The following is a 17,863-nucleotide window of genomic DNA, read 5'->3' on the forward strand; positions in this document are numbered from 1 at the left end:
CGATGTTGTTTCTTTAGAGCCACGTCCTACTGGGTGGGTCCGGAAGGGGCACACAGAAAAGAAAGGGCATTGCCCCCTAGACTTTGCTGCTTAGCAGCAGTCTTAAGGGAAACAAAGAAAGGTATTCCAGTGAATGGAGAGAAAAACTGGAGGACAATTCTGACACATGCCATTTGTTGGAAAGAAGAAGTGGAGGAAACCTCAAGGAGGGTGAAAATGACTCTGAGGAATACAGATGGATGGAAAGCCTGAGGTCAAGGCTCTGAGCTGCAACTGATGGCCTTTGGAGAACCCTAGGCGTCATGTCCTCTGCACAATGTACTCTCTTCACCGGTCATAGCGCATTGATCAGAACTGCAGAATCTCAGCTGATCCAAACCTCTCCATCTTTCCAGATCACCTTATTGTAGTAGTTTTGAAATACAAAGTATATTCTTTCAAGGAATAGACCTGATCAAATCAGACTCCATCCTCACTACACTCAAATGGTTAAAATAATGAGAGGCAGCAGCTTGGGAGAAAGGGCAAAAGAGAGCTCACTTATACCCAAGCAAGAATCAAATACTGTTTTTAGTGGTACTCAATGTGTAATTGGGACAAATGATTAGATCAAGATGGAATAATAGCAAGCGGCACATACTCACCTAGGAAAATAAAAAGTGATGATGAGGACCATAAGAGAGGTGCTTAATTCTTCAAACGAAAGTTCAACTGGAATTTGACATAAGATATAAAAAAAATCCTCAGTAGAACTAACTAAGATGGAAACTAAGGTCTTCAGTAAGTGTTCTTAAAATGCAGGATCCTGGGCAAGAATGGTGCCTTGCTACCTATATAATTCTTGTCCTAATTCCTTTTCTTTGGATCTGTGTCTGAACAGAGAAGGTGGCTGAGCCCTCATCACTTTATAGCAGAAGTAGGACAAAAATAGCTGGCAAAAAAATAAAAATAAAAAAAAACAGACGTTCTAATTTTGAATATCTTCTCTCCAATTTTGAGAGTATTTTGTATTTAAATCATGAAAAATACAGAAATACCTTTCCCACTATGCATTTACTTTTGTGACATTTTTGTGAACTTATCCAACTTAACTGGGAGTTGACACTTATGGTTATTAATGCTTAGTTCAGCACATCTACTTGAATAACAATTCTCATAAAAATGATAAATTAAGTAGGTCAACATGAAGATGATTTTTCTAAAAATTAAATATTATCATGACTATATTTTTTAAAATATTGTACTCATATCTGAAAGTACCAAGAATAAAAATGGTAATAATTCCAACAACTGGATGACCTTTTTCTCCACATTGACTTACTCAACTTATCATCCATTATAATATCTAATTTATCCTCTGAGGTCCTTGCTGATTTCCAGGTCTGTAAATATTCACATTGATTATTTCTCCACAAGTAAAAATTTCAACATCTGCTTTCCTGAATACAAATTTTAGCAAATCTCATTCCAAGTCTCAAATTTAAGAAAATGAAGATGGACCACTTTGTTTTATTTATAAAGCACTGGATAAATATCACAACTGACTGATCAACTTACAATACAGGAAGTTAGGCACTAGTTCACATATTTTAAACTTTTTATTCCAATAATTCTCACAATCACATAAAACCAAATGCATAATAGGACAAGTAAAAAAATTTGATCATAAGGACTGCAAATTTTAATTAAAGATTGTACCAATTTAGTATGACATACTTGAAGGTATAATACCTGAAAGATACATGAAGAAACTGGGAAGCTATCTTTGTTTTTTCTAATAAACACTGATTTTAAGAAACAACAGGGTTTTTGGAAGCTCTAATTTAAAGGAACCGTCTACATTGCTACCATTTCTTTTTTTTAAATCCAAAAGAGGCGGATCTAACTAAAGCCTTCTCTTGAGAGTTGAATAAAACAGCTCACAACCCCAGAGCCCTCTGTTACTTTCCCCACAATCCAGGCTCGGGCTGCTCTAGAGCAAGGGAGGGAAGAATGCCGGGATAATCAGGATGGTGTGTCCTCATATCCCCCCGGCTGACAGTCATTCTCGCCCACTTCCTGTTCTCCCAAACATGCTCCTTCCTAAGGCACCTTTAGTCAGGAAGCACGGATTTCATATATATCCATCCCTCCAGACCCTCTGCCTGAAAGGGACCTGCCAGGGAGGCATGGGGTTCTTCCTTAGCCAGTTCCCACATTTTCACTAGGGGAAATAATAAAGTAGCCACAGCAAACCTCTCACCAATGCAACTCTGGTGAGGAATGAACAGAGACAATTTGAAAAACACTGAAATATAAAGAAAAACTAGCTGCCAACTTAAAAAACATGTAACTGAAGCAGAATTCTTCAAATTATTATAGAAACAAGGGAATTTCATCTAACCAACCCCACTTCATTCGTCATGATATTCTTCTGCCTTTTCATCCACTTAAGTGACATTTCTCCAAGACCTAACATCTCAACAATTTAATTCCTTATCAAAAATCTTCCTCAGCTTCCCCAACCCTTGATGACCACTCTCTCCTAACACTTACTGTCTAACTCATCTGGTCCACACATCGTCTTAAGGAGAAATAAGTTAGTAATTGCCAGCCTTTATGTATATTAACTCAGTTATTCTTCCAACTCTCCTATGAGGTAGGCTCAATTATTGTCAAGATAACGAAACCAAAGCCAGATACTTAATAAGCTGCACAAGATCAAAGACCTGGTAAGCATCAGAACTGGGTTGGCAGCTGGGAATGAAATGCAGGCGGGCTGACTCCGGAGTTTAAGCCATTGTAGTTCCCCCGGATTTCCCAACTCTGTGCCTGTCTTTGGAGTTAGTACACATTTGGGAGGGATGCTGATAAATGAATTCAGCAAAGTAACAGGATACAAAATCAATATCTCGAAATCAGTTTCATTTTTATATGCCAATATAACAAACTAAACAGAAAAGGAAATTAAGAAAACAATCTCATTCACAGTTGCTTCAAAAAGAACAAAATACCTAGGAATAAACCTAACCAAGATGCAAAAGACATACACTTGGAAAATTATAAGCCACTGAAGAAAGAAATAGAAGAAGATACAAATAAATGGAAGCACATACCATGTTCAAAGACAGGAAAAATTAACATCATTACAATGCCCATACTACCCAAAGCAATCTATAGATTCAACAAAACTCCTATCAAGATTCCAATGACGTATCTCACAGAACTAGAACAAATATTTCAAAAATTTATATGGAAGGGGAAGGGTCATCAAGGAACATATATAAAGGACCCATGGACAAAGCCAAAGTCGGGGAAGGATTGAGAGTGGGACAGAAAAGTGGCAGGAAAATGGAGACAACTGTACTTGAACAACAATAAAAGAAAAGTATATGGAACTGCAAAAGTCCCCACACAGCAACAGTGATCATGAAAAGAAGAAGAAAGTTGGAGGAATCACGCTACCTAATATCAAACTATACAACAAGGCCATAGTATTCAAAACAGCATGCATGGTACTAGCATAAAAACAGACACACAGATCAATGGAACAGAATAGAGAGCCCAGAAACAAACCCACACTTTTATAGTTAATTAAATTTGACAGAGGAATCAAGCACATACAATGGTCTAAAAATAGTTTATTCAATAAATGGTGTTGAGAAAATTGGACAGATATGTGCCCCAAAATGAAACTAGACCACCTTCTTACACCACACATAAGAATAAATTCAAAATGGACCAAAGACTTAAATGTTACACCCAAAACCATTAAAATCCTAGAACATAGGCAGCAAAATCTCGGACATTGCGCATAACAACTTTTTATCAGATATATCTCCCCAGGCAAGGAAAACAAAAGAAAAAATAAACAAATGGGGCTACATCAAACTAAAAAGTTTTTGCCAGACAAAGAAAATCATCAACAAAATAAAAACACAACACACAGAACGGAAGAACATATTCGCTGAGCCATCTGATAAGGGGTAAATATCCAAAATTTATAAAGAACTTAAAAAACTCAACACCAAAAAAACAAACAATCCAATTAAAAAATGGGCAAAGGACCTGAATGGACACTTTCCCAAAGAGGACATCCAGGTAGCCAATAGATATATGAAAAGTGCTCAATGTCACTAATCATCAGAGAAATGTAAATTAAAACTACAATGAGATACCACCTCACACTTGTCAGAATGGCCATCATCAATAAATCAGCAGACTTCAAGTGCTGACGAGGATGTGGAGAAAGGGGAACCCTTTTACAGTGTTGGTGCGAATGCAGACCAATGCAGCCACTATGAAAAGCAGTATGGAGATACCTCAAAAATTAGAAATGGACCTGCCTTTGGACCCAGTGATCTCACTTCTGGAGTATATCCAAAGGAACCAAAAACACTAATGTGAAAGAACATAAGAACCCCTCTGTTAATTGCAGCATTATTTACAATCACCAAGTTATGGAAGCAGCCCAAGTGCCCACCACTAGATGAGTGGATAAAACAGCTATGGGACATTTACACAATGGAATTCTACTTGGCTATAAAAAAGAAGAAAATTTTATCCTTTGCGACAGCATGGATGGACCTGTGGAACATTATGCTGAGTGAAATAAGCCAGTCAGAGAAGGACAAATACCATATGATTTCACTAACATATGGAATCGAATGAACCAACTGAACTAACAAGCAAAACAGAGACAAACTCAAGAGGTAGAGAGCGGATGACAACTAGAGGGAGGGGTTAGGGTGTGAAGGGATTGAACAAAAAGGAAAAGGGGCTCATGGACATGGGCAACAGTGTGGTGATTGTGCAGGGCAGGAGGTATAATGGAACTAAATGGGAATGGAGAAAAAATACAGTAAAGATTAAGTCAAAAAAAAGAAAAAGCAAGAAGATAGGTCTTCAACGCAGCAGCTTCTGTCAAACAGCCCCCAAGATAACCTCTGAGTTCTGAATCTGGGTAACTAAAAAGTGCTTATAGTTCCTTAAAATAACCTTCTCTTCATTCCTGTAGGGAATAATCAGATTGAACTTATGTCAATATTTAAAACTTTCAATTTACAGAAAAAAAACCCTTAGCAGTCAACTGCATGATATTCCAAAAATGTCTTCTTAATTACCTAAGCCTGCCTAGCCGTAACTTACTGAATGCTTTTTACTCTTAAATCAAACTAAATATGGAATGTAGTCCGGGGAAAAAAATGAGCGATTGATTGCCAACCATCTTAATATCCTCATGAATCTTTTTATGGAAATAAAAACAACTTCAGTGAAGCTCTGAGACCTTGTTTACAAGCGGGAGGACAGCAGGGATAGGAACCCCAGATTCAAGTGACCTTAGAAGGTGAATTTAGAAGCAGGGAGTAAAGCGCCAGAGAAACTTTATGTGACATTAAGTTTTGTGAAGAATCTTAGATTATACCTAATTGGCCATCTAGTCTTTCTATAGTTGAAGTAACAAAGTCTATAATTTGTTGAGAGGTGAAACTAAGGATTTGGATCTCTAATTCCAATGTGATTCTCTTATATGTTTTCTTAGATAAAGTTCATTTTGACTCTGTAAAAGTCAAGGGTCGTATTAGTAATTCGTTTTGGTTATAAATTCAAAACAGGAAAAAAATAAGCAACCTTTCTTTGCTAAACATACCCATGCAATGAAAATATATCATTTCAGCTAAAGGAAAGTCTTTTCTTCCACACTTTTTGATGGTAGTTCATTACATTTTACCTCTAGGCTACTTGCTTTTCTTTTAGCAAGATCCATTACATATAGCACTCTTACAATATGTCGGCAGGAAATAGGCAAAAGTATTGCATTTAAGATATTTCTCCTAAGGGGTGAAACATACAGGCTCACAAACACACACCTACACAGGAGAACATAGTCCTGGGGTGGAGAGGAAATAAACCCTGAAGGTACATATTATAACAGATATGGAACCTAAACCTTGTGCCACTGAAAATGTACATGACACATTGGTAACCCATAGCAACCTAATTCTTCAAAGTGGCTGCTGATGTCAGAAAACTAGGGCACCAAAGTGTAATAATTACAGCTCTGATGACAAATGAAGCCACAGCTAGCAAATGTCACTTACTGATCACCATGTCACTGCAAGGTATGTATTTTTTGTGATGGTACCGTATCAAATGTAACACAAGGGGATACAGGAGAATCTACTTGTATCATATTCTATCTTCAAATCCCAAGATTAACAACAAAAGCTTAAGTAGCCTATTTGGTAACATTTTTAAAGTTTCAATTTAATGAAAGAAGATTACATTATAAGAAAAATTAACCCCCACCTCTTCCATCTTTTCCTCTGGAAAAATTTTATTTGCTGCAAACTAAATAATCTTTTAGAAACCATAAAACAGTTCCAAAAGGGCATTCATTAAATTATGGTCTCTGTGAAATCGATTTCTTATTTAACCTGACATACAGCAAAGCATTATGTTTCTTTAGAAATTTCTAAAACCGCTCTGATCTCCTGGAGCTTCTATAGCTAGTGAGCACAAGATTTCCTCTAACTTAACATTTGAATATAAATATCTAAACTATAACGAAAAGAAAAACACAGTGGTTTTTAATAGCTTAAATGATGTTAACACAAGAGACTTTAAACTGCATTTCTTATTATTTTCACCATCCAGACAGAACACAAGTAGAGAAACTAAAGTTAAGTATCAAACCAAAACCAAAACGAGCAGCCAAGTGGAACCCAGGTCTCCCAACTATTTGTTTCAAAATCAATAATAATTCTTCAATAGCTACACCTAACTGACCACCTAGTCTTTCTATAGTTAACAGAAAAGAGTCTTATTCGGTTTATATAATTTGGAGAGTGCTGTTTGATTTTGTTCTTGATTTTTTTTTTCTTCTTAAGCTTAATTTATACAAAAGCCACTTTGGGGAGAAGAGTCAAAGAGTAAAAAAAGGGTTTAAGAAATATAAGGATATTTTGTCAGGTTTGCATTGCTTTTGCATTACATGTCTTTCACAAACAAGTCTGAAGTAAACAGAATTATACACTCAATAAAGACAGTCAACTTATAATATTAACTCATTTTCTATTTCTTTACCCATGTTGCTAAGATAATAATGTCTATGGTATAATTGACTGTGTGTGTATGTGCATGCGTGTGTAACAGAGACTCACTAATTGAAAGCCGTATCTGACATAATTTCCATGGTATAAAATAAAAAAGGATAAGCTACATTGTTTCTAGATCTTAGAAATAAAGTTTACAGTTAATGAGCTCATAATTAAGACAAATAGTATGGTAGGAAAGAGGAGATATATAGAAAAAAACATGTATATGTAGGAAACAGTTAAATGTTTTCCCATTTTTGATTATCAAAGGATAAATATTATATTTTAAATCATATAGTAAGTATGATGTCAAGTTTAGACAGATTATTATATCATCTCCAAAACCTAACTGCTAATTTATTAAAAACAACACAGGAAAAGCAAGAACTCAAGAACCAGTGTACATATGTTTTACAACTGCATTTCTGTGTTTTCTTACCCTGTATGTTGTATAGTCGGACACTGTGGGTAACATGTTCAAAAAAGCATGTCACATCTGAATAAAACCTTCCACGTTGCACTCTGACGAGGGGCTGAGTTGTGTAAACATAAGGCTAAAGAGGAAATGACATGTTTAAGAAAAATATTTGGCTTTTAACTTTTCCAAGAAATGTTTAGAATACTTTCCAAAATGACAAGTATGTATCACCTGATATTTACAGTTTTAAGTGAAAACTAAACCTTGCAAAGTATAAATAATATACATTTGCTATAAAAATTAAATATGTTTTTCATTATACAAAAATTAGTGAAAATAGAAAATAAAAATGTTACAACTTGATTGACTTAGATGTACACATATACCTACCAGCTATAAAATTTTTTTATCAAACTCCTTCTAAAAATATTATCCATATGTTATTTATTAGAAAGAGCAATCATTCTACAGTAGTGACATTTCCACAGGCAAATATTTGTTATAACCATGGCGCCCTAGGCTCAGAGTTTGGGACAGGTGGCAAAGATGACCACAGGGACTCATCTAAACAAACAGGAAGCAGGATCCAGAAACACAGTTTAGTCACTCTTAGGTTTACTACTCTATGAACATACTGCCCTTTTACTTAAAAGAGCTAGTTGAATATAAAGCAAATTTATAAACTTGGGAAAAAAAAAACACTGATTTAGTTCTCATTTAGGATCTAGATTCAAGGAAATATGGGACTAAAACATGTAACTTATGTGACAGGAACAAATTTAAAGCATTTATGAAGTTTTATTTTCTTAAGTATTACACATCTTAGAAAGTGCAACAACTGCATAAAAAGCTAAGCTTGCAATGGGAACTACTTAAGCAGCATACGATTTTTAGAGCTATGTAATTTTCTTCCAAACTTACCTCTTTGGCTAAAGAAAAATAATCTTAACATGTTTTACAATTTACAAAGTCCTTGTACCTAATTAACACATGCTAGACAGTAACGCAGGGGGCTGAAACCTGGGGTAGTGATTTCTGGCTCCTGCTTTTCTCTGAAATACCCAGTTGCCTCTTTCAAGGAACTGCACTTTTTTCCTCCTTGTAAGCATATGATAAATCTTTTATCTTTCTAACATTAGAGCTATTTAAAAATAAAATGACTATAAATAAATTAGTTACTATGGTCCATGTATAACATTCCATAACACAGACATATAAATATATATACAGATTTATATATTTTTTAAATAAGAGAACAGTCTGTCAAAACAAAATGCCTCTTCAATGACAAACACTGGTAGGTGAGGAAGCACAGACCCACTGTCCATCCTGGAATGCCTACTATGAACTATAGTTTATCTTTCATTCCTCACTGATTTAAAAAACCAAAAACAAACAAAAAGCTAGGATTCTTTGCATGTCCTACACAACCCTTTAAATCTATATTGATTTCAGTTAGCAGGAAAGTTACTTTTGTAGGAAATAGGCCCATAGGCAACAAATTATGGAGAATGTTTAACTTATCTTGAAGTGGAGAAAGCCTGTACAGTATAAAAGCAAAAGAAGGAACTCTAAAAACAAAAATACAGAACTGGCTACACAAAAATGAACACCTACAGTAACAGAAAAATAAAATTAAAAAATTAACAAATTAATACAATGAGAAAATTTTGCAATATATAGGAAAAAGGATTAATTTTATCATATATAAAGAATATTTACAGATCTATAAGTCATATCAATAGAAAAATGATCACAGAACTTAAATAAAATCTCACAAAGAAATATGAAAGATAAATGTATAAAAAAGTTTAACCTCACTAATAATCATAAGAATGTGAACAATAAAATATTTTCCACCTGTTATTATAGGTATGCTTTTAATGTGGCTAATTTTCAGTGCATGAAACGGTATATTCAAAAGCTACTCTCAAAAAGCACTGGCGGGAGGGAACTGCATGCAGTCTTTCCAAAGAGAAAAGTAGAATGTATCAAAGGCCTTAAAAGGCCTCACCCAAAATGACTCTTCTAGATAGTTAGTCTCAGGAAATAATTAGCGGTACATAAAATAATGCTCCAGAGATAGCTTATCACAATGTTACAGTAGTAATGTATTGGTAGAAAACATATATATACAATAGAATTTTCTTTTTTCTTTTTTCTTTTTTACATATACACAGACACACTTTTTCTTTTCTTTTTTTTTTTAGTAAGAAAATTTAAGCTCTACTCTCAGCAACTTTCAATTACACAATGTAGGTATCAACTGTGGTCACCGTGTTATACATTAGACCCTCGGATCTTATTTATCTTAGAGCTAAAACTTCTTGAACATAACAATGTACACTAAAATCTTGTTTTCAAAAAATATACCATCAGATCGTGAGCACTGTCACAATGAAAAATATATACAGCAGTAAGACAGAACCTAAACTGGATGGAAAGGGACATTATGTATCAAAGACAGTAACACATTGAAATGCTGGTAGTGGTTTTCATGGACTTAGGGAATAGGTGGTCAATTTTATTATTTTCATCACGGCCAAAATTTGCATATACTACCCTTTTAGTCAAAGGTGGGAAAATAGTTATTTTTGTTTTTTAAAATACTAAAAGTTATGAAGAAAAGTGGCCCAGTGGGCTATTTTCGAGACAGGTCAGCTGAACAGCACTTACCTTGGCTTCTCCATCAGGCAAGAAGAGGTAGGCGCCACTTTTGTCCTTTTTACTTGTGGTTCCATACCACGAAAACTGTACTTTCACTTCATGACGTTTACCATCTTCTTTACTTATCATTTCCTACAGAGAAAAGTTTGAAAGGCAACTCACTATTAAGATATTAATGATGTTGCATCTGGTTCCACGTACACGCCAATTTAAAAATTACCTCAGGATAGACTGAAAAATGCTAATAGTTGCTAACATTCACAATTCTTGAATGAATACCCAAAACTTTATACATAACTTTAGAATTTAAAATCTTCACAATAGCAACAAAAAGTCAGAACACCCTTTACCATGAAAGAGACACACAACTTAGGATATCTAGACCAGTGCTTCTCAAATCTTCTGTAGTGAAGGAGCAGGCTTATTTTTTATTTCCAATATGCATGAACCAATATTTTTATAAAATGTAATAAAAGTGAATTATTAGAAAAATTAAATTTAAAGTAATATATCAAATATACACTAAAATATTTTATTAGATTTAGTAGGCATAAATTTATTCTGTCAAATTGTTTTCAAAGTTTCCATAAACGTTTCTAAACAGTCACAGCTTCTACACTTAGCTTGTGGACCAGGAACAGTTACAAGCAGCACCAACCACACACCATACTTGTGAAGAGCCACAGAAGGAGGTTCCTAGAGCTCATTTGTCGCTTCTCCCAGAGTATTTGCATAGACTATTTTCCCTTTGCATTACTAATCTGCATACATTATAATAAAATAAGCCTTCTATGAATTTTAGAACTATTCAGAACATACCTCCATAAGCCCAGATTGACCAAACCGAAGCTTAATAAAGGAGTTCTCTAGAGTTATAACTTCTTCTGTACTTTTTATATTTTTCATGCTGAAAATTCCTTTATTTTCTATGTTACCGTTATACAGGACATATTCAGCTAAATGTGGATTTGAACTTGTTGATTCCAAAAGTGTATACACTTTCAGTCCCAATGGTGGCATCTGTACTAGAAAAGAGATCTTTAAAAGACAGAAGAGAATTTGTTAAAGAAAACTGTACTCTACGGAAGGAAAACCCACTTATACTTCTAGTGAAAACAACAAACTACCATACTTTTAAAAAAGAATATAATACTCACAGGTAGAATATCCACATCTCATTTTATCCAGGTAACCTAATAATTTCAAGTTGGTAGGACTATCAAAGACATTAATGTTTTCATTCAATAAATGAAATTATGTGACCATCCTCAATTGTCTTACAGCACTAGTAATAAATGTTCAGAGGGGGTATCTCTCCATAAAACAGCTTACTATGGACAATTATTTTTCCTAATTATTAGGAATCCTTTTACCATACCATATTTCAGTACATTAAAAATAGAAATGTTCAATGTATAATATAAATAGTAGCACATTAGTTCAGTCAACACCAGCCATCAAAGCCTGGGATTTAGCAGGCCCTGAACAAGGCTTAGAGGCCGCACACTAAGACAAGACCTCTGCCTTCTAGGAGCTACTCTCCATTTTCTAGACAAGGTGTTTCTGGTAAAAATCTGGCCAAAACTTGTATTATATTCTTCACTTCTACTTAAAGAATTATGAATTTATTAGAGCAGCTAGCCAATGGCTTTTTAGCAAATGGAAGTAAACCACTCTTAGAGCTCCTAGTTCATGGCTGTGTCTTCAGAAACAACAGTTAAAATTGCACTCCAGACTCTGTAATTTCAGCCTTTCTAATAATGCTGGGGTTCAGTTTAATATTGCTTATTTTAGGAAAATTTCCCCCCAAAATGTCTATTACTTGAGCCCAGATTTTCCATAATTATATCTTGAGAAGAAGCATCTTACTTATTTTAGGAAGTAGCTGTTTCATAATACATTATGTCTCTTCCTTGCAGTAAAAAATTGATAGTACTAAAAGTTATTAGAAGGGTGGTATTTATCTCAATTCCATTAATTGAATTAGACAAAAAAAAAACTTTATGAGTAATGATTATTTGATTACCTTAGGAAAAAGGTGTAATATACATACTTACAAAAATATACAATATACATGCTAATATGTACTAATATTAACATAAAATATACATACTAATAAATTGATTAATATTCTGGGAAAGACAGAATCTATTTTCCTTTAGTGTTATTTAACTAGCCAGTTAAAGCCTCTGGTATTTATAGCTTTAACCACTTTACATATAATTTGGCAGCTCTATGAACTATATATATACATATATAAACTGGTTATAATTTTGTTTTAATTGATTTTTGAGAGAGAGAGGAAGGTGTTGAGAGAGAAAGAGAAACAGTTTGTTGTTCCAGTTATTTATGTATTCATTCATTGGTTGATTCTTGCATGTGCCCTGACTGGGGATAGAACCAACAACCTTGGTATCAGCACATTTTCCAGGGGTGTCCAACCTTTTGGCGTCTCTGTACCACACTGGAAAAAGAAGAGTGGTCTTGGGCTACACATTAAATACACTGTAACATATTATCAGAAAAATATCTTGCAACATTTTAAGTAAGTTTATGATTTTGTGTTGGGCTGCATTCACAGCCATCCTGGGATGGGCCCCAGGTTGGACACCCCTGTGACTCGGCCAGGGCCCTGGCTACACTTTTAAAATTATGCCTCACTCTGAGATCTATGGCAAAAACATACCTCGTAGGCTGTTTGTGAAACAGTACTGATTGTATCCCAAACTGCGCTCATTTGAATTTCCACACGCTTTCCTGAAGCAGAGGACACTTGTGCTTTGGGGGAACTCACATAGACTGAGACCATTGAGGTTCGTTCTTGCTCTGAAGGATTATAGACCACAAGGTACCTGCAAAAACAGCTGCTTCACTATTGGGGACTCAATATATCTGTAGTTCTTTAATGCTATTTGTAAGATCTCAGCTCATAGAGAGTTATAGAGTTAGCACATGAAGAATCACAAAGAACACTCTGGTGAACTTTTGGAGAACAGGCAATTTCATCACAACAAATACTGCACAATATAAAGGGTAATAAAATAATGACTCACTTTCTAAGAATAAAATGTTATACAAATGGAAGATGTTAATAGAATTGTAATAAAGTTATTTCCATGTTCCAGAAAATGGCCTATATACATATGATTTTATTGATCTGTCTAAAAGAATCAGCTCTAAACAACTAGTATCTTAATCCCTGTCAATCACGCTGAATAAGAAAATATGTAAACTGTTTGGAATTTAAACATAATTAAATTCAACTAAAATCCTGACATTCATTTTAAACCACTAAATCAGTGAAAATGTATGGCTGTATATGTGGAATCACATATTCACATGCATCCCTTTTATACATAGGGCCCTTATTATCCAAGAAACTTAGTTCTGGGAAAAAAAGATTGTTTGAAGTAAATCCACTTAAAATAGGGGCTAAAATTTTATAACAGACAGTGGTGAAAAAAAAAAAAGGTTTGCTTGGGATTTAGCTAAAGATAGAAAAACAAAAACTATTAAAATAAATTTAGGCAATATTTACAACTAGTGTTATATTTAGAGTGAACAAAAAAATGAATGAAGTGGGTGGGGTTTGGGCAGATATTTTCCAGCCCTTTATACTAGCACATTATGATATCTTTCATGTAACATTTGTTTTTACAGGATGGTTTTAAACATAGCTCTATTTGTTCAAAAAAGGTCAAGGGCTTCACCATTTTCCCTAAAGTCCTCTCTCAATTCTTACGTATGCAAGTAATTCTCAGCTGAAGAGCCTAACATCCTTAGGTTTTCTCAACAGCGTGACTCTGCCAGTATTCCTTGTTTCATGGCTTTTCCTGTGAGTAGAAATGTTCTAGACCATCAAGTCACAGACTTTATGAAATCCGTAGCCTTTGCAAGATTTATGATTTTACTTTACAATCAATTTGTATCATATTATCTTCAACAAAGTCAAAGGATATTCCAAAGACGATGTTTGACCAACACTATAACTCACTGATTCGTTAGTGAATATCTTTCATGATCAGAAATATTTTGTTTTCTATATAATTTTTTTAAGTGCAAGAATACAGAATTGAAGTCAGATAGCAACTGCTTCTCTCCCTGAGTCATAGTAGCTGCATCAGAGCTGTATCAGTAGCTGTATCGGAGGTAGGAGCAAGCTAGCGTCACTTATTTAGTGCATCAGAGAGCCTAGTGGTACTCCTTTATCCCACATATGTGTCCTGTATATTTCAACTGCATTACAAACCGTTCATTAAGAAAAAAAATTAATACCTACAGTGGCCAAAACTTAAGTGAAGGACAATAGGAAAACGCAAAAATAAAGAAAGGGAATGGAGCATAAAATCTATAAAACGTTTCACTTGTAAATTGTTTATCAGGAGAAGCACTTATGGTTGAAACAACATTCTGAAATAATTGAGATCCCTTATGTATGTGAGAAGACCAGCGGAAACTGTGCAGTCAAAATATATTTACAGAGGCAGCTGAAGACTCCTAATACCAGATAAAACTGCTTCACCCACAGAAGCAATTCTCAGGAAGAATGAGGGTGACGCCCCCCCGAGAGGTATGCCTAACTGACTCACCTGGGGGATCTGTCAACCTCTTTGCACCCTCCCACTGTCCTGTCCCAGAGCATACACTTCACCTGGCTGTTCTGCTATCATGAACACCCTGGACAATGACAATGGCCAAGATTCACTGTTACTAACAGGACTCCACTATATTTCTAAGGTGCTCTGGGGAAGATAAACAGCTGAGGATCACTCATCCTCAGCACCAAAGATGTTCAAATCAGCATCCTAGAAGGCAGTGATTTACCACTGAACCCCATGTTCCCAGCCTGCAGCCAGTCTCCTAATTCTGCAGAAGCCCAGAGGCACACCCTGGTACTGAGCCTGGAATTCCCACTGGCAAGTTCTTTGGATGCTCCACTACACAGAATTGGTCATAAAGATTCTGAAAATAAAATGTAACGTGCCCAAGCAATAAATTAGGCAACAAGCATCCAGAATACTGATTCCTTCCCAAGGGATAAAAGAAATGACTCACATTTAAAGCAAATAATAATTTTAACCATACATTTGCTTTTGTACAATATTAAATCACTTTTTATAATAAGCTGTGAACTAGGTTCTGTTTTGTTTCATTTTAGTAGCTAATTAGTATTTGACCATAATGATGTTTCTACTGTACTGAATGATTATGTAATTATCATGCCAGGAATCTATTCAAAAACTAAATGTGCAGAGTATATAATGAGTATAATGCTGCACTAAGAAAATAATTTTTAAACATAATTAGAGATTCACAGAATGTTCTCCAAGGGCATCGCAGCACAAATTTGTCTGACACACACACAAACTCTTATCTATGTATATTTTAAATAGAGTATAGAGAAAACATAATTATATAAGAATTATATTTCCTTTGGAAATAAGTACACCATCACAAAATAACTTTATTTTCATTGTCATTATCATGCTTTGGTAATCAAACATTTGTTATACTACTAATATCCCCAAACATAAGCCCTTTTAAGCCACTCAGTGGTGAATGAAACCAATGTCTTTAATATCATATAATATCATGCTCACTTACTGAAAATTAATATTTGATCCACATTAACAGAAGAGCAATATTTATACCCTGAAAATGAGAATAGTAAATTTCCATTATACTTTGCAAGTAACTATATAGGAAGCTCAGAACTTTTTTCTCCCAATTCCCCTACATCTGCATTAGCTTCCTACTTATCATCTGTTACCAAGTCACATCCAGACTCTTAGCTCTCATTATGACCCGAAAGGCCCCACAATTTGGGGTTACAGGAAGTTATATCAATTTCTATATACAAAGAATAACCATCACCTCATGAAAACAAGCACTCATATATTAATCAGATTAGAGGGCATAAAAGGATCTACTTTTGGTTAAAAAAAAATGGAGAAAAATAAAAGCCTAGGCACATGCTCATGTCAAACTGGGAATCACTTTATGAAAGAACTACAAAGAATTCCACTGTAAACATGGTTCTGTCCTTGAAGATTCTATCCAGCTGGGCATATTTGGAATTTCCTCACTTCTTTTGTAGAAATAATTCATGTCATGTTAAGAAAATCAACTGAGTCAATCCAAGTCCTCTCAAATCAGATACAGTCAGTGCCTGCTATGAACACCAGACTAGGGTCATGAGGGTTTTCATCTGGGACTGGATGAAGGGTGGAGGGGAAGGAATGTGCCCTTGGTCAGAGAAGCCCTGGCGTTACCCCCTGAGTGTGTCCTGCATGCGGGCCCAGTCCTCAGGCCTGCATGGGGAACTGCAAGATACCGCCTTCCTTCCTTCCCATTAGACAGGCAAAGGGAACAGGCTCAGTGAGGCTGGGTACGTTGCCAAGACTTACCCAGCTGAAAGTGCCACAACAGGGCTTAGACCTCAGTTATACCTCCATAGTCATCTTCTTAACCACTTTACTCACAGGCCAAGTGTTCAAGGATCTTTTTGACAACGGGAATTCCTATGCAGATTCCCTTTGTTCCAAATTCACATGTGAAGAACTTTCTCCTCAGTGATGCCAAAGATGCCCACAGAGCCTCTCCCTTCAGGAAGCTCCACGAACAAAAACTTATGTTCCATGCAGTATGCTATACTCGTGAAATAAAATTCATAAACTGCAACACTGGAACAGCAAAACTCTTGCCATATAAATTAAGGAGTTTGCCTTACAACCTCAATGCATGAGGTAAACAAAAATACTATTCAAAGAAACATTTGAAAAAAACTGCGTATTTTCATGACTGTGTAACTAAGATAAAAATGAAAAATATTTGCAAGTCCTCTGTAAGTGTAGTTTAAAGCTAATTAAGGAAATACCAAGTTATATGAAAAATAATTATAACTGCATGCGCCTAGTGCAGTACTTGAAATAGAGTAACATTTGAGTGATGCACAAAATCCCACCAGGAGAATTTATCATCTATAAATAATACCGACTAGTGTAGGGCTCTATAAATTTATCCGGTCATTTTCATTTTTATTATTTCACTTCTTCAAAAAATAATTTTTAAAGTTAAAAAGACATATAATCTCTTTGCAAAGATGGGGGAAATGACAGTTGCAGAGAAAGAAGAATAAAGCAAAGACTGGAGCTCAGTTTGTCTGATTCTTAATCAATGAGAGAATACTAAAAAATCATTTCAAACAAAAATACTTCATCTTCTTGCCCTGGCCACTTGGAGCCCGGTTGTGTACATGGAAAGGCTGCGGGTTCTATACCCAGTCAGGGCACATATACCTAGGTGGCAGGTTCGATCCCTGGTCAGCACACGTACAGGAGGCAACTTGACCAATGTTTCTCTCTCACATCAATGGTTCTCTCTCTCTCTCTCTCTCTCTCTCTCTCTCTCTCTCAAAAAGCAATAAACATATCTCCAAGTGAGGATTTAAAAAAGAAAAAATATATATTCATCTTCTCTAAGTAGCTTAATTAGTGGAGCATAACTTAAAGAAGAGTAGCAACCTTTATAAAGTATTCTGACTATGAATATTGATATTTGGAGTTATATGTTTACAATTTCTAGGCCTGAAGTCCTTTTAATACAGTTCACCTAGTGCTCTAGGTTTAAAACATAATGCTTACCATATTGGCCACCGGGGAAAAAAAAACCAATATGACAACAAAGGGAGCCTTTTTGAGAT

The 17,863-nt window shown here is 35.2% G+C and overlaps 1 protein-coding gene across 2 annotated transcripts in view; it reads right to left on the bottom strand.

The window, feature by feature from the left end:
- Positions 1-17,863, bottom strand: part of MAN2A1 (mannosidase alpha class 2A member 1) — a 162,314-nt gene that overhangs the window by 32,006 nt on the left and 112,445 nt on the right. For both annotated transcript variants that reach the window (XM_054589984.1, XM_054589985.1), the window contains exons 13-16: positions 12,848-13,013; positions 10,981-11,199; positions 10,171-10,293; positions 7,516-7,630 (exon numbers count right to left, since the gene is read on the bottom strand). In XM_054589984.1, coding sequence (XP_054445959.1) covers positions 7,516-7,630; positions 10,171-10,293; positions 10,981-11,199; positions 12,848-13,013 — 623 coding nt within the window. The remainder of the gene's footprint in view (positions 1-7,515; positions 7,631-10,170; positions 10,294-10,980; positions 11,200-12,847; positions 13,014-17,863) is intronic.

Source organism: Pteronotus mesoamericanus, unplaced genomic scaffold (genome assembly GCF_021234165.1).
Source record: "Pteronotus mesoamericanus isolate MK-2021 breed Mesoamerican mustached bat unplaced genomic scaffold, CSHL_Meso_final scaffold_167, whole genome shotgun sequence".
Taxonomy (NCBI): Eukaryota; Metazoa; Chordata; class Mammalia; order Chiroptera; family Mormoopidae; genus Pteronotus; species Pteronotus mesoamericanus.